Source organism: Carlito syrichta, unplaced genomic scaffold (assembly GCF_000164805.1).
Source record: "Carlito syrichta isolate Samal-C Ts95f unplaced genomic scaffold, Tarsius_syrichta-2.0.1 Scaffold57715, whole genome shotgun sequence".
Lineage (NCBI taxonomy): Eukaryota > Metazoa > Chordata > Mammalia > Primates > Tarsiidae > Carlito > Carlito syrichta.
Window position 1 is genome coordinate 71,965 of NW_007001811.1, and position 17,984 is coordinate 89,948.

The following is a 17,984-nucleotide window of genomic DNA, read 5'->3' on the forward strand; positions in this document are numbered from 1 at the left end:
AGACTCCGAATTAGTGCTGGATGTTTCTGCAGTGGCTTGGCTTGGCTTGGCTTGGCTTGGCTTGGCTTCCTCCTGCTTAGACAGAAACTGAGCTAGGCTTTTGAAAACAATTGCCTGTTCAATTGAAGAAGTGCCCTTTTTATGGCCATCCCCTTAAAGGCCATATTTTCCACCATAAAAAATTAGTAAAACCTTACTCAGATTGCCATTCCCACTTTGAACAAGCTTGAAGCAGACAGAAGTCCACAGATTGGCCACACGTTAAAGTGAAAACCAGCAAAGACTGAGTAGCACAACACTATAAAAGCTCTGGTCAGGCAGATCTGTTCACAGCCCGGCTCTGCTCCTTAGCTGTGTGACCTTAGACAAATTACTTTACTTCTCTGAACCAGATACTTTCTCTGAAAAATGGGGATATTAGTTGCTGAGACCTCAGGGTGCTGTTGTAAACATTAAAGAGTAATGGGTAAGGGACGGGAAGCCTTTAGCACAGAGCCAGTACACATATCATGTTCTCAGTGTTCAGTACACAGAAGACATTATTGATATTATTATCAGTACTAGCCAAGACCTCATCACCCATTCCTTCCTCTCATCTTGAGTCTACATAAATATCAAGGCTTGGCTCAATTTGCTCGCCCTCCATGAACCTTTCCTGACCAAGCCAGGCCACAATATCCCTGGGAAAACCACTTGCGACGTTGTCCCCCATGTCTCTTAAAAGCCTGAGTTTTGGAGCAAACAGGTGGGTTCTATTGCCAACTCTTGCTGTCTCTGCCACTTTCTGTCTCTGCAAGTCCTTGTAATTGCTTAAGCTCTCTGAGTGTCCATTGCCTTTTCATTCAAATGGAGAAAACAGCATACCCATTTCATTGAGTTATTAAATAAAGAAGTAGCTTAGAACCTAAGCACCCAGTTATTTTACTCCCGGAAACTAAAGCACATATGGCAAGTATGTAGTTGTGTGTGGTCACAAATGATCACATAAGCAGGAAACAGGCTAAGCTGAATGTCCAACACTGTAGGTGTGTGAATTTGGGGGTTTATCCTTTCCCCATAATTGGCACGTCCTGGGCAAAATCTAAGGGTTCTGACATCATATGCTGCTTGATGTCACAGAAACTCTGGGAAGCTTTTGGACTTGTATTTTTTTTTTCCTCTCTATCACCAACTCCTCCATCTTTACTCTCTGTGCATTTGCTGAAGTCTTGAGATCAGAGATATTTTCATGCTGCTTTGGATTTATTTACAAGAGGAAGTCTGTCTGGATTCATCTCAGAGCATCTATTCATCTTGTTATTTAGCACCGGCTCAGAGACCCAAAGATGGAGGGTTTTGATAATTAAGTAATTTAAACAGAACACCTAAGAAACCTCAGCAGAGTTACATGTAATATGTGATACCAGGGAAATGAGCTGGGCTAGGTTTTGACTACTTAATGAGCTTTCACAAAGTAATTACTTGAAACTTGGGTCCATTTGACTAATATTTTTTCTTCTGTTTTGTCATTTTTGCAAGTGCTTTACTGAGAAATGCAAATACTATCTGAGTTTGCCTTTGTCAAACTCCAGTTTTCTTGTGGTAAAAGAAGGGGAGTTTGAAGATATTGAAACTGTTCTCATTAAATACACCAGTAATTACATAAAACTCATTTTTGAACCAAATGGGTTGTGTGGCATTTCTAACTTGAAGTTCAGGGCCACATTCAGGCTTTGATTTGATTAAACAGCAGGCACTGTTGTCAGAGTCTCGGCTAAAAGTCCTGGCTGAGATTTATTGCTGGGATAAAAAGCAAAAAAAACCCCACAAAAACTGAGTTGAGATTCCTTGTTGTGCTTTCTTTCCTCATTCATTGGAATGATAATTTCTGACAGTCTCACATTTCCTATTCTGAAACTCATTGAATTCAATGTTTTTCCTTTTCTTAAAGCTGATGACCAAACACCCGGGCAAACGTCTGGGCTGTGGGCCTGAGGGTGAACGTGATATCAAAGAGCACGCATTTTTCCGGTACATTGATTGGGAGAAACTTGAACGCAAAGAGATTCAGCCCCCGTATAAGCCAAAAGCTGTAAGTAAACTGTTCTCTCTGACTGTTGAGTACGCATATACAACGTGTTCTTTCCTTGCCCACTGTGTGTGCTTTGAATGCTCTACTGAGGGTTAGTTGTCAGTGTGTCAACTTGAATATGTCTGTGTGTGCTCACATTTGTGTACCAAGTCAGTGGGTACAAAAACCAGAGATTTCCATTCACACAGCCCGGGCCTCTCTAAATATGGGAAAGGCAATTGATATTGAGCTTTTATCAATTCAATTATTGTAACTGTCTTAGCTGACAAATTTTTGGGAATGGTTCTTCAGTGAGCAGAGTTCAGCTCCATTTTTGGACTGTGATAAAGAATCTAATTTTGCCCTCGTTCTTTCCTTGGTTCAACTGTGTCATTTTCTCTTCATACTGACATTGAAAAGGTCATGTTGTTTATCTCAACAGTATTTAAATTTAATTTGGAAACATATACTATGTCTGACTCAGTAAATAAGAACAGTTCACCAGTCAGCTCCCACCCAAGGCGAAAACAGAATGAAGTTGAAGCTGACATGCTCTTGAACCATAGGCCACATGTAGATATGGCTATGAGATGACTTCTATAAACAAGAATAAAAGTCTCATATTCCCTGTGTCCATGGGAGGGTTTTTTATCCCCAAAATTTCAGGAGGGAGTACTTGTAAGCATCAAGGAAGAGGAGTTTGCACCTGAATTAATCAAAACAGATTCTGCTGGGAGGATATTTCTTTGTTAAATTAAATAGAGGGCAGACCTGGTGACTATTATGGACTGTAAAACTACCGACTGAGGCTGAGAAGTACACATAAACATTATCACTGAAACCTAATGTTGTAAGGGTCTCAGTGTTAAGATGTAGATGATAATGGTAGTTATTTTGATGCTAGCATTGTAACTGATTTCTTGAGCACTTATGTGCTTGGCACTGTATTATGTACTTCCTAGGTAGCATCTAATTAAATCCTCCTAACAGCTGGTGAATGTAGGTTCTATTATTTCATGTCATAGAAGAGGAAATGGAGGCTCAGAGAGGTTAAGTGCTCTGCCCAAGGTCACTCAGCCAGCATGTGATCAAGTGAGGATCCAAAGCTTAGATAGTCTGACTATTGGAGGCCCACGAGAATGCCTGGGCCAAAGGGCATATAGTTAAGAAAGTCTCCCAGGTGAATCTCCCATCTCCCTAGAGCTGCACCGTCCCCTTACCTCAGGTGGTTAGAATCACAAGTCTACCCATCCTTGATGAGTCCTGTTTCTCTCTGGATGTCTCCTGGTCTTAAGTAACCATGTTCAGCCGGTTGCGGTGGCTCAAGCCTGTAATCCCAGCACTTTGGGAGGCCGAGGTAAAGGGATTGCCTGAGCTAACTCATTCAAGAACAGCCTGGGCATCTTGGTGAGACCTCATCTCTATTAAAAAAAAAATAAAATTAGCTGGGCGTGGTAGCACGTGCCTATAGTTCCGGCTACTTGGAAGGCTGAGGGGGAAGGATCTCCTGAGGTCAGTAGGTCGACGCTAGGGTGGCCGTGAGCGTGCCCCTGCATTCCAGCCTGGACAAAGGAATGAGACTCCAACTCAAAAAAAAAAAAAAGAAGCAGCCATGTTCATTAGAGGCAGCTGGTTCCACTTTGTGGCCCTTCTCAATGCTACAAGCTAATATGCTGACATCAAATCAACCTCCCCAGAACAGCTGCTAGAGCCTCACTCTGCAGGGCATCCACCAGACATTTGCAGATACTGGCCTGTACCTTTTGATTTCCAGATTAAATTCCACCCTGCTTCCTCCTGCAAGCATGTCTCATATGACATCACTTCCAGGTACCTTCTGTTCCCCAGGGCATCCACATCCATCTTCAAATATAGACAAAGCTGGGTGTGGTAGCTCACGCCTATAATCCCAGCACTTTAGGAGGCCAAGGTAGGAGGATTGCTTGAGCCCAGGAATTGAGACCAGCCTAGGCAACATAGCAATACCTTATCTCTATAAAAAATAAAAAATTAGCTAGGTGTGGTGACACATGCCTGTAGTCTCAGCTACTTGGGAGTTCGAGATGAAAGGATCACCAGAGCCCAGGAGGTCAAGGCTGTGATGAGCCATAATTGTGCTACTGCACTCTAGTCTGGATGACAGAGTGAGACCCTGATTCAAAAAAAAAAAATACACAGGATTGAGCAGTGAGGGTCAGTGTCTGACCCTCAGTGGATACAGTGAGTCAAACCATCTCTTGGTGAACCATCTCTAGGGCTGGTGACCTTGGACTAGTTTCCCTCTCTGATCCACTGTTTCATCATCTGTAATAACAGCGATGATAATAGTTTTGCCATCAGAGGATTGTTGTGATGCATAAAGCATTCAGTACATGCCTGGTATGTAATAGGCACTCAGGGAGAGTGCATCATTATTTTTGTTAGCAATGTCATACATTAATTAATGTCTAGGGCACAGGGTCTTTGAGAAGCAGAAGAATGTTGAGTTCTGCTGATGCTGTTCCTTAAGATAATGTTTGTATGTGCACTCGGGGTTGAAGAGGTCCTGCATGTCACAGGCAGTATCATCACTTTTATTGATCCATTTGGAAAAAACTCAAAAGCTAACCTGGAAGAGAAGAGTGTGCTCTTCGTTCAGGAAACTGGGAACTCAGAGGTGGGACTCATAACTCATTTGGTTTTAGGGGGGCTATTTATGATGTCACAGAATGTGGACCCCCCTTCCTCATTTGACCAGAGGAAAGATGCAAATCCTCCCTTCCCCATCAGCATGGAACCCAGTAGACATTTGGGGTTCCTTCTAGAGTTGTAGAGCAGTGGTTTTCAAAGTGTGATCCCTGGGCCAGCAATAGCAACATCACCTGGGAACTTTAGGAATGAAGTTCTTAGGGGCCCCACACCAGACCTCCTGAGTAAAAATCCCTGGGGGTGGAGCCCAGCGTTCCATGTTTAACAAGCTCTCCAGGTGACTTGAAGTACTCTTGAGGTTGAGAATCACTGCTGTGTTTAGCATTAAGAGCTCAGGCAGAAGGGGTGTGGTGGCTCATGACTATAATCCCAGCACTTTGGGATGCCAAGATGAGAGGATTGCCTGACTAGCCTGGGCAACTTGGTGAGGCCTCATCTCTACAATACATCAAAAAAAAATTAGCCGGGCGTGGTGGCACATGCCTGTGGTTACAGTTACTTGGAAGGCTGAGGTGGAAGGATTGCCTGAGCCCAGCAGATGGAGGCTGCAGTGGCCATGAGCGTGTCACTGCCCTCCAGCCTGGGCAACAGAGTGAGACTCTGACTCAAGGAAAAAAAAAAAAAGCTCAGGCAGGGAAGATAGAGGCCAGAGGAGGTAGCAGAGAGAATCAACTCTTTAAGTGGAAGATGCTTGTCCTCTTTTCAGTCAGGGCATGAAATGGTGTCTTCCAGAAGAGGTCACAGACTCAGATGCCTAACGAGGCCAGGCAGGTGATATGAATGAGGAAAGAGGACTAGTTAGATGGAAGAGAGTGATGGGGATGGATGCAAACTGGAGAGCAGGTGCCAGGTTAACTGGCTCAGCTAGTGCTTACCTCGTGCTCACCTCCAGGTAGCCTGCCCTGTAGGATGCAGACTCCACAGGGCTCCATCTTCATGGTTTCATGAGAAATCAGGATTTTTAGATAAAATCTCACCTTTTTAAATACATCAGCAACAAATTTTTAAAAAATTAAATGAAGTTCAGGGCAAATAAAACACATCCATGACCCATATTTGTCCCATGAACTGTCAGTTTGTAACCTCTGGAGTAGTGATGACTCAAAGTGAGGTTGACATTTAGCCAGTTCCTGTTCGTACTGATTATTTACAACCAGAGTATATTCTGACTGGTTAAAAAGTTTGAATATCCTGACAAGCAGTAATGAGTATAAGAGGTCTATCCCAGTTCCTGGCTCATAGAAAGCACTCAGAAAAGGTAGCTGTTGTTATCATTGATAATATAACATGATTACAATAATAAGTAATTATTGGCCAGGCACAGTGACTCACGCCTGTAATCCTAGCATTTTGGGAGGCTGAGGCAGGGGGATCGCTTAAACCCAGAAGTTTAAGACCAGCCTGGGCAACACAGCAAGACCTCGTCTCTACAAAAAAATGAAAAAGAAACAAGCCAGGCCTGGGGGCACACACCTATAGTCCCAGCTACTCAGGAGGCTGAGGTGGGAGGATCACCTGAACCCAGGAGGTGGAGACTGTGGTGACCTGTGATAGTGCCACTGCACTCCAGCCTGGGCAACAATGTCATCCCATATCAATAACAACAACAACAAAACCAACAAATAGTAATCACCAACAAGATCCTTCAACTGTTCTGTATTTGATAAGATTTCCTGCTGGCCGATATCTTGAATTCCCTCATGTGGGTTTAACAGTGACTTTCACAGTACAAAGACTAGACTGGACCATATACTTCAAAATGTTCTGCCACCAACTCTAAGGGGAAGTAGACCCTGCCCTTGATCTCCTCAGATTGAATTAGAAATAACAGTAAATGATACACCCATTTGATTCATCCTGACTTTTACATTGCAGATACAGGCCTTAGAGCCCCCGCCTCCTCCCAGGATTTTACATATCTCCTCCCTCCCCCGCTTATCTGCCTGCCCCTCCGGAAAGGCCCATGGTGAGCATGTGCAAAGCTCCTGGTGCCCTGTGGGATGTGAAAAGGCATGCATGTATCCGTCAATGTTCCTGATTCATGCATGCTATTAAATAGAGTGTGGCGAGAGAAAAACAAGGAGCAATAATAGGATTATATTGAAACATCAGTGAAGGGTGCTATTATTGGAGGTTCATTAAAATAACTTTAAATGGGTTTTCTAAGTTGTTCTCAGTGCCATCTTTTATTGTGGCAAGGAGCTATTCACAGAGTATTGTTTGAAATTGAACTGAAATACACTAGCTTTGGTGTATTGTTGCAAGGTACAAGAGTAATTTTTAAAATTTACGTCCGGTTGTGTCACTCTCTTACCTAAAATTCCCCAGCTGGCTCTCTCCTGCCTCAGTGTAGTATCTATTGCTCCTTGGCATATGTGACTTTTGAGGTCTTCCAATGCCAGACCTCTGTCCTCTCCCCAGCTTTAGCTCCTGACTCCAAGAATCAGTATTCCTAGGCTGCTTTCAGTTCCTCAAATATGCTATGTCTTCCCTTGTCTGCTTCGTCCACGCAGAACCATCCACTTGAGATTCCCAAAGTCCTTTCCCATACTCTGTTCCCTGTCTTCCTAGTGTCTTCTCCCCTCATTCATACCAATCAGTAGAATGTCCCCCTCTCAGAGAAGCTCTTCTTGATTCCTGAGTAGGACCTGCAACTGTTCTATCAACAAACTCATCACATGTTGTTGTCATAACGTGTTCAATATAACGTCTGCCTTTTTGACTAGGCTATAAGATTGTGACTTTCTCAGTGTCAAATCTCAGTGCCTAGTGTAAGGTTTAGCACATAATAGGTGCTCAAGAATTCTTAATGCATGAATGAATGAATGACTATAAAACAGGATACTGTAATATACTATGCAATGGAACATGAAGGCTCCTTTAGGAATATACGTTAGAGTGCAGGGTGTTTTTCTTATGCACAGCAGGGTGGCTCAAATAAATTGGTTGTTGTATAAGTTACTACCATATTTTCCAAGGGCTATAATTTGGCTGCTGAATTGCCAACTGTCATGGCATCGTGTGGTTGTGTGGTATGTGTTGGAAAGGTATACTTGTAAAGGATCTATAGATGCCACATGGAATCATTGGACTTTGGGTAGAGGAGACTGAAGATTCCTGTAGTCTAACCTTGCACAGTCCAGTCCAGTGCTCTGGGTGCCATGATGTAAATTAGCAGGGTATCTTAAACTTTTAATGCACACACATGTGTCACCTGAGTTAAAATGCAGATTCTGATCCAGCCCATCTGAATAGGGCCTGAGATTCTGCGTTTCTCACAAGCTCCCAAGTAATAGGATACTGCTGGACCGCAGGCCCCACTTTGTATAGTAGGGGCTTGGACACGGTGCTGTAGGGCACAGCAGGCCGGTGAATTGACTGACAGGTCCTGTTGTAATCAATGTCGTATGTAGATCCTGTGTGGTGAGGGCGGTAGTGAAGGGGTGAATAAGGCTAAGTACAGAATGTTCTGGTGAAATGTGATTGAGGGCAAGCTGTCGTGGGTTACATGTGGGGGAGGGAGTTGGTAGTTTGGGTACTTAAGGGCAGTGTATGTAGCTGAGCCCATGATGTAGCAGTGGGTTGGGAATAATTGTAGGCTGGTTCTGCCCTCGATAAGGGTGTTGCCAGGTGCTGAGTCATTCATTCAGCAGATGAGAAGGTTAGGTACTGCTCTAAGTGCAGGGGACACACCAATAAAAATAATCCAATCCCTGTCCTCGTGGAGTTTAAATTCTAAAGAGAGCAAGCAAAATAATAAACATAGAAACAAGTAAAATAGACCATGTGTCAGAAGCTGATAAGAATTATGGAGAAAATCAAAGCGGGGGTGGAGATTAGGAGAGCTAGATCAGGGAGAGGTCAACTTTAAGTAGAGCGGGTGGAAAGCTTCACTGAGAAAATGACATTTCAGCAAATATAGGAAGATGGCGAGGGAGGGAGGGAGCCATGTATATATCTGGGTGGGAGGAGAGAGTGATTCAGGTGGTAGTAACAGGTGCCAAGGCGCTGAGGTGGGAGCTTGCCTAGCACATTCAAGGGAGAGCAAAGAGTCCAGGTGGCTAAGCTGAGTGGGTGAAAGAGAGAGTAAAAGGGTATGAGATAAGACTGGCCAGGGAGGGGCAGATGGCTCAGGCCACTGTAGCATTGTTGACTTTTACTGTAATTCATGAGCCAAGAATTAACATGTTCTGACTTTAGGTTTTAAAAGGATCACTCCAACTGCTATAGGGACAAGTGTGAAATCAGGGAGACTGGTTATAAGACTCTTGCAATAATCCAGACAAGAGATGGTGGAAACTTGGGCAGGATGGAGCTATTTGAGACCCTCCCGGTTGTGCTCATTTGGGCATCTCCAACCCCTCCCCAGTTCCTGGCACCTTGTAGGCACTCAGCCATTGTCTCCCAGAGGCACGAAAGGTTGAGTGAACATGAGTCCCCTTAGACTACCTGTGTAACTGCTCCTTGAGTATAAAACATGGTAACCAAGAGTTTGGTCCTTGTAGGAGTAGGATTAGCTAATGAAACAGGTGGTCAAAAAAGCTTCTGTGGACCCGAGTGCTGGCTTACAGGGCATAAAGCAGGTCATGATTGTGTCCTGGATTGTACTTCCTCTTGTCAATGTAAAAATATGGCAGTATGGGAGGTTCCAGGTGCTGAGTGCTGTGACCAGGGTATTCCCTTGTGTCTGGGTGATCCAGCTCAGAATTTTGCTGTGCTCTCCTGGAAGGTGCATTGAGCATGTGTTTTTGCAGAATTTGTAGTACATGGTGCTATAATGATATGCTAGTGTAATGTTTAAGTTGAAATGCCTGATGGAGATTTTGATGGTGTTCATGTATTATCTTGAATGACCTTAGCGAAGTCCTATCACCCTTCCTCTGAAAGGCTCCAGTATTGTCCATCTACCTAATGCAGGGTTTGCAGTGGAAACTAGGTGAGGCGCATGAGCCCAGGACTCAAGGCTCCAGCTGTCTAAGGAGATGACCCTGGATCAGCTTACCCAGGAGCAGCATAGAAGCAGCAAGTGGAAAAGGGAGAGAAAGCTAGGCAGGCTTCATAGGGTCCTGGGGTCTTAAGTGCTAGAATGTGTGCACAGTGATCTGCCCACTAGTAAGCATGGCTCTATTAGTCTTTATAACCTGGTCAATCAGGTTGTCAATTTTTCTAAAATATGGCCAATCTGATGATCATGTGTTCTAAAATGCAGTGCATCTGATTGTCAGTTCTCCCTGGGCAGGGGTTGAGGGATACAACTAGATGAGAAGTTGATGTTGAGAAGAGCCCCCTTTTCCTACCTCCTTGCATTGTCTCCTGAGCAGCCATGCAGCCCTATCTGGATATGACCAGCATATGCGTTCCCTCCTTCTTTCCATTCTAGCCTGTGCATCAGGCCTCACAGAGTTCAAGCCCATCTATAAAATAAACTTATTCCAATCATTTCTGCTCTTATTACCTTTTTTTCAGCCAGAGTCTCTGTTGTCCAGGCTGGAGAGCAGTGGCACGATCACGGCTCACTGCAGCTTGGATAATCCTCGTGCTTTAGCTGCCCTAGTAGCTAGGACTACAGACATGTGCCACCTTGCCCAGCTATTTTTTTTTCTTTTTTTGAGAAACAAGGTCTTGCTGTGTTGCCCAGACTGGTCTCAAACTCTTGGGCTCAAGCAATCCTCCTGTCTTGGTCTCCCAAAGTGATGGGATTACAGGCATGAGCCACCGCACCCACTCTTGTTACCCATTCTCATCTTCACTTTATAAAAACCCAATAATTTTGAGACATCTACACATTAGAAAAGCCTGGAAATCTTGTAAGTTATAAAACAAAGACCCTTCTCTCCCATTCTTTGTTAGTATCATTTCCAAAATACTACATGGGTTATCTGATCACCCATGTCCTCTGAGAGTCTAAATGCTGAACTGCTTCAGAAACGAAATGATACTCACAGGACTAGGCTTCTTGGTGATTCTGTCATCTGAAAACATTGTTTATGTAGCTGAGGTCAAAAGCTTCAAGTACTGCTTTAATGAGCTGCAATTCTGTTCATGTGACATTCTCCTCTATACCCAATTGCCCTTTACACTGTATGAGTAAGAATCTGTGTGTGTGTGTGTCTGAACGTGTGTGTTTGATGTGCTGACATTTCTGAATCGAAGCCAGAAAAGTATAACCTTTGTATGTTTGCTGTTAAAACTCCAAATTCAAGGCTTAAGAAAGTGATCTTTTACTCAATATGGTTTATTTAAACATAAGACCTAGCTCCCCCAAAATAGCAAACACTCAAGAGAACAATATCTTTTGAAGATTGTGATTTGAAATAATTCTCATAAAATCTTTACTATTCAAAGTTATTGGGGAAATGTTTGCATTTCTGTCTGTGCCAGGGACTGTGTTAAGTGCCTCCCATGCAATACCTCATTTAAACCCTGTAAGGTAGGGTTATTAACATATTACAGATGAGGGACTAGAGCTTGAAAAGGATAAGGCATTTGCTCAAAATCTAGCAATTAGAAGGTGCTGGAGGCAGGACTTGAACTCTGGACTCTGCACTGCCTAAGATTATTGAAAAGATTATTAGAAGCACTTGCAGGCCCTGCTAAGGTTCATGGTTGCGTTAATGGGAGACAGCCATGATAATACCATTGAAGGTATCTATTACATAATAGAAAGAGACTGAGTATTCATACAATTCAAATGACTTAAAATTTATTTTAAAATATCGCAACAAACAAGTAGCATATTCACACCTTTTATAATTCACCAGCAGGACTTTAAAAGATGCAAATCTTACTTGTTCCTTAAGGCTTTGATTTCAAGGCTGACAAAGACAGCAGACACTGACTAACCTCTGGAAGAAGGGCATGATAGCATTGAAATAAGGCATTTGAGATGGGCTCATTAAGGAGTAGACATTTTCCCACTTGGTTTTGGTTGTTCTTTTGGGGTATCCAGCATGTGGAGTTTGCAGAGATCCTATTAAAAATATTAGGCTACATTTATATACTGACTAACAAATAGCCAAGAGCCATTTGGGACACATAGTTTGTCTATCCATTTATCTCTTTATCTACCCACCCATCCGTGGAAAACCCATTTAAACTATATGTCAAACCAGGCTTCCTTTAGGTAGTTGGAATTGGTAGGTTCCTGAGCCAAGTGAAATTCCTGAATCTTTTGCTGTCTTAGATACCACAGACTGGGTACTTGATAAAGAAAAAGAATGCATTTCTCAGTTCTGGAGGCTGGGAAGTCCAAGGATGAGGAGCCCACATTTGAGCCCACTGTTACATCATTCCATAGTGGAAGGTAGAAAGCAGAAGGGCAAGAGAGAGAGAGTGCGTGTGTGTACATACAGGGGGGATACAGAGGGAAAGAGGCCCAACTCATTCCTTTGACCAGGAATCCATTCCTGAGATGATGGCATTAAGCCCTCATGACCCATTATCTCTTGAAGGTCCCATCTCTCAACACTGTTGCATGGGGGATTAAGTCTCCAACAAACCATAGCACTTGCCAGGTACATGATTTTGAGCTGTCCCCTGACAGAGAATTCAACAGTTTGAATTGAAATGGCAGAAGATAAGGTCACATGCTAAAAGAGGACATGGAACTGTTAGGCTATGTCTGGCAATAACTACTGAAATATAATAGAAGTCAAGAACTGAAAGATTACCTTAGAAGTAGAATTCAATCGCTCCATCTTATAGATAAGGAAACAAAGTCCTAGAGATTTGCCCAAATGACTTATGCATGGAATACAACAGAACCAAGGCAAGAAAACTGACACTCCACTTAATGGATGCGGGACTTCTATTATTATTATTAGTGTGGTGATAATTATTGTTATTATTTGAAAGAGGGTCTCACTCTGTCATCCACGCTGGGATGCAGTGGTGCAATCACTTCATTTTCACAAGAACCCCATGAAATAGGTGCTACCATGACCTCCCCTGTACATATAAGGAAACAGGCTCAGAAAGGCTAAGTAAGTTGCCCATGGTCACACACTTAGTAAGTCCAAGTGCCAATTTGATTTATTTGTTGTTGTTGTTGTTGGGTTTTGAGTCGGGATCTTATAATGTTGTCCAGGCTGGAGAACAGTGGCAACATCATGGATCACCCCAACCTCGACCTCTTAGGCTCAGGCAATCTTCCCGTGTAGCTGGGACTATAGGCATGTGTGTGCCACCATGCCTGGCTACTTTATTTTTATTTTTGTAGTGACAAGCCCTCACTATGTTGTGCAGACTGATCTCAGACTCCTGGGCTCAAGCAATCCTCCCGCCTCAGCCTCTCAAAATGTTAGGATTACAGGCATGAGCCACAGCACCTGGCCAACCAATTTCATTTAAAGTCTAATTTCTTCACCTCCAAAGCCTGTACTCCTGGCACTATAATTTTGCTTCTTTCATCTACCAACCTCAGCTGCACCGATGTGGGATTTAAACTTTGTCCAATCACAAATTTAAATACTGTACTGGGGGACGGGCTCTGTTGGGTGGATATTTGTTATACCCTGTGAGTGCCCATGGGTGGGTAGCCCTCGACTTCCTGGGCTCTGTTGGGTGGATATGTGTTATGCCTGGCTTCTTGAATTCTCCTGTGAATGCTGCCCAGGTTGTAATGCTTATCACAGTACTTCAGAAAGCTATTGACCAAAGGATGGGAGAACTTGAAGAAATGAGAAAATAAACCGTGGGAGCCTGGGTCAAGCAAAAAGAATGTGGATTGAGAGTCAAACAGACTCGGGATTCAAACGCCAGCCTCGCTGCTTAACTGCTGAGTAAAAATGGGCAAATAACTGGACCCCTCTGAGCCTTCACAAGGGCCTGTCTCATCCTGGCTGTTAGCCTTCCCAATCAGTCCATCACTCAGTCCCCTAGACCCTCTCTTTTCTGAAGTTCCCTCTATTGAAGCTCCAGTAGTCCCATTGGTCTCAACATCTCCTAAGTCATGGGGAAATTGAGACCTGTGAGTGCCCACAGGTGGGTGACCCTCGATTTCCTGCCCCTCCCTGTACCTGCATAGTCATCTCAGCCTCCTGGACCTGCTTCCATCTGTATCTCAGCAAAAGTTGTTCCCTCCCCCAGCTCATGTAAGACTTATTGTCCACCCCAGCTCTGGACTCCATCCTCTCATCTTCTCGTGCACATCTCTCCTGTTTAGTCTGTGTCTACAGCTTCTCTCTGTATTAACCCTAAGCTCCTGGTTGCAAATAAAACCTGATTCACATGACTTTTAACCAAAAATAAAATTAAACAGAATTTAAGTATTCCAATGTGCACCTATAATCCCAGCACTTTGGGAGGCTGAGGCAAGAGGATTGCTTGAGCCCAGTAGTTTGAGACCAGCCTACAGAACATAGCGATACCTTGTCTCTACAAAAAAAAAAAAAATCAGATGTGGATGGATCATGGTCTCAAATAATGCCAATAGAAATGATTTCTCCACATCCCTTGGGATTACTTTTCTCTGTGTTTACTTCATTTCTCATTCTCTGAAGGCTTTCTTGGGCACATAGCAACTCCCAACTTACATTGCATTATCTCTTCTATCTCTTTTATCAAAAAAGAGCCTTATTTTTTATAAAATTCCTGGCAGCCTGGTACTCAATCTTACTGGAAGACTTTGAATCATGTGCCCATCTCCAAAGGAATGACTGTGCCAGGAAGATGGAACATGCTGATTGACTGGGCCTAGATCACCTGCTCCCCTTGGCCAAGGGCTTGGATCTAACCCTGTCTAAACTAGACATCATGAGAAAGGAGAAAGAATGGGTCCTCCAAGAAAAATAAAGCTGCTATTACTAGAAGAAGAGGCAATGCCTGATGGGTGGGCAAAAGCAGCAACTGTCTGCTCTGACTCTATCTTGGCCTTGTCTTTAGCACATAAAACTGCTATGTCTTTTTTATCCTAAAGATCCTGCCCCTCAAACCTGGGATCCCTCCTTACAAGTAATAGGGCTATTGCTCTATCTTACTTTCATACACACCTTTGGAAGAGTTGCTAGTGCTTGCTGTTTCCACTTGATGACACTTCATTCCATCCTCAGTTTGGTGCAATCTGGCTTCTGTTCCCACCATTCTATTGACATTTCTCTCATTGAGTCATCAATGACCTGAAAACTGCCTCTTCTTGTAGGCTTGTCTCATCTCTCTTGACCTCACCATATTATTTGGTAGTTTGATCTTCTCTTTTTTAAACAAAATATGAAAAAATAAAATATTCAAGCAGCATCAAAATCTACACAGTGAAATTAAGACTTCTCTCACCCTTAGCCCCTAGCTAGGCTCCTTGGTTCTCCTTCCTAGAGCCACCCACTGTGACTAGCTTCTTGTGTGATCTTCTAGAGAGGACGTGTTCAAGCCCAGAAATAGTCCACATCACGTACAAGCATGTTAGCATGCCATGTACAATTTCTGTACCTTGCTTTATTTTCTTCTATTTTGGAGATTGTTTCTTATCTGCACATCTAACTCTGCTTCATTCTTTTAATAGCTTCCTAGTTTCCTCTATGTGTGAGTATAGCTGTAGGATAAATTCAGAGTTCCTGTCTCCTTTTTAAGCCCCTCTTCTCCCTCATTTTTATGACACTGAGTGTCTTAGTCTGTTTTGCACTGCGATAGCAATACCTAGACTGGGTAATTTATAATGAAAAGAAATTTACCTGGCTCATAGTTCTGGAGACTAGAAAGCCCAAGATCAAGGGGCTGTATTTGGTGAGGGCCTTCTTGCTGTGTCATACTGTGGTGGAAGACATTACATGGCAAGAGAGAACATGAAAGTGGGCCAACTCACTTTTATAACAGATACATCCCTGAGATCATGACATTAATTCGTTCATAAGTGCAGAGCCATCATGACCTAATCACTTCATCTCTCAGCACTTTTACATCGAGTTCTCCTCTCCCAGCACCTTTATACTGAAGATTAAGTTTCCAGTTCATGAACTTTGGGGGACGCATTCAAACTATAGCACCCCTCTTGCTGATGCTCCTCCTGTCTTCACAGCCACTCCTGGTGGAAATTCTGACTCTGAAAACTTCTGATGCCAGTAGAATTTAAAGGGTCGAGGCCTGCCCATGACACATAAAGGGAAAGAAGCAGCTTATTTCTAGTTTCTTTACAAATACAGTTCCTTAAAAATAACCATGAAATGCCCCCAAATGGTATATGAAAACAACTCAGAGTGGTGTGTGAACTGGTTTGAAATGTCTTTCCAAGGGAGCGAGGCTTGGGTGGGACTGGAAATATACCCCTTTTGCTCCTGGGCACAGATCTTTTTCTCACTTCCTCTAACTGGGAGTCTGAGGGTCTGACTTCATCTTGTAGCCCCCTCCCACGACTTACCAAGCTCCCTGGGAAGCTTTTTGCTTTGTGTCATAAGTGGAAGGTCCTCATTATGTTTGTAGCTGGAGTGGGAATTGGCTGGGGGTGGGGGCAGGGAATGCAGTGCTTGTAGAAGCCCTCTCTAGAATAGAGTGCAGCCACATTCATTAGACTCGCTCATGGGGTGGGACTGGGCCAGCCAGCCCCTAGCAGCAGCTACCAGGTACCATGTCAAGTATTTGAAGTGCATTTTATCAAATCATCCTCGCTGTGCCCTATGAGGTAGGTCTGTATGACAATACCAGGAAATCTGAGCATAGAGAACTTAGCTAACATGCTTAAAGGTTGTATAACTGGGAGTTGATGGAGCCAGGATTGGTACCCAGGTCAGCTTCACTTTTAAGTCCATGCCACACAATTGAACACATATTATGAGGCAGTAGGATACAGTGGAAAGCCCCTGGGCTTTGGAATTGAACAAATAGGCTCTGGATCTTGGCTCACCTACTTGACCCCTTGTGACCTGGAACAAATTGTTAACTTTTCAAATTATTTTTGAGTTGAAGATAATCTTTTTCCTTTCTATCTCACAGCCTTGTGGGAGTAAAACTATAAAAACATAAGCAAATAGAAGGAATAATTACTATTTGAGAGCGAATTTATTTGAAGCCAGCAATGTGGGTTTAGTATGAATGGTGAAAAATAGACAGGAAAAAAAATGATACTTTGTTGACATGAGAAGATGTTTAGAATGTATTTCATCTAGTTTCTTTTTTAAAAACAGGCAAAAGAATAAAATCATGATTCCACATTTGCTTACAGAATAAAAAGCATCTATCCACAGGACACAGACTAAGATGTTAACATAATGATATTGGAGTAGTGGGATTGCAAAGGGTTTTGTTTATTTTCCTTGGTGCTCTTTAATAGGTTGTTTGTTTCTGCAATAAAAGTAGAAGACTGACAGAAAAGTCTGGATCACTGGTCAGATCTGAGATCAAATCATGATCAGATATTTAAACTCTCCAAACCTGTTTTCTCATTGCACAGCAAGGACTTCCTAGAGCTTTGGGGGCATTAAAGGAGATAATGCTTGTAAATCACTTAGCACGGTATTTGGCTCATGGTAAACACTTAGCATACTCTACTAATCATCCATTTGATAATACTGCCTACCTGTACTGGGTCTTGGAAATGTAGTGGTGAACAAAACAGATGGAGCTTTGCTCTCGTGTAGCTTCCGGTCTAGATGGGAATATCGACAATAAACAGAAAAGCAAAGAAATGAACATATAATTATAGGTTGAGACATGTCAGATATTTTATTTCTATGAAAGAAATGAACAAGACGCCCTGATAGAGAATAGCAGTGTATGGGGTAGGGGAAGAATGGGTGATCTACTTTATTTGGAGGTGATCCGGAACAGTTTCCCTGAGGAGGTGGCATTTAAACTGAGATCTAGAGGAAAACAAAACATTGCATGTTATTTTTAAATGAAAATGTTAAAAAGCAAAACAAAACAAACTTGCTATCTATCAAACGCAAACAAAACCCTCTCTTGCCGACTTCCTCCCTAAATAAACATAAAAGATAGAATATCCCTAAGTGTAAGAGGCCTTCATTATTAGCAGAAACAGGATACTTTAATCTTTCTTTTTTCTGCCAAAGGCTAGACCATGCTGAATATTGTTTGACTCTGCTCGGGAGAAAAGCCTTGGTCCACAAATGACTTTATAAAATGATCAAATGTGTGTGCAGCTCCGTGTTCAGCTGGTTGATTCTCACTGGGCGGATCCCTTCTGAGTTCTGCTGTGGGGAACTGTAAGGCATAGAAATGACTCTGAATTTCCTTGAATGTGCATATTTAAAAAAAAAAAAAAGACTCCTTTGTCTTTTTGCCTAGACTGTATGGCTTGGAT

At 42.9% G+C, this 17,984-nt stretch overlaps 1 protein-coding gene across 3 annotated transcripts in view; it reads left to right on the top strand.

The window, feature by feature from the left end:
• The window catches only part of PRKCB (protein kinase C beta), a 102,135-nt gene that overhangs the window by 71,150 nt on the left and 13,001 nt on the right, over positions 1-17,984 (top strand). For all 3 annotated transcript variants that reach the window (XM_008050026.1, XM_008050031.1, XM_021708251.1), the window contains exon 11: positions 1,931-2,071. In XM_008050026.1, the coding sequence (XP_008048217.1) occupies positions 1,931-2,071 (141 nt within the window). The remainder of the gene's footprint in view (positions 1-1,930; positions 2,072-17,984) is intronic.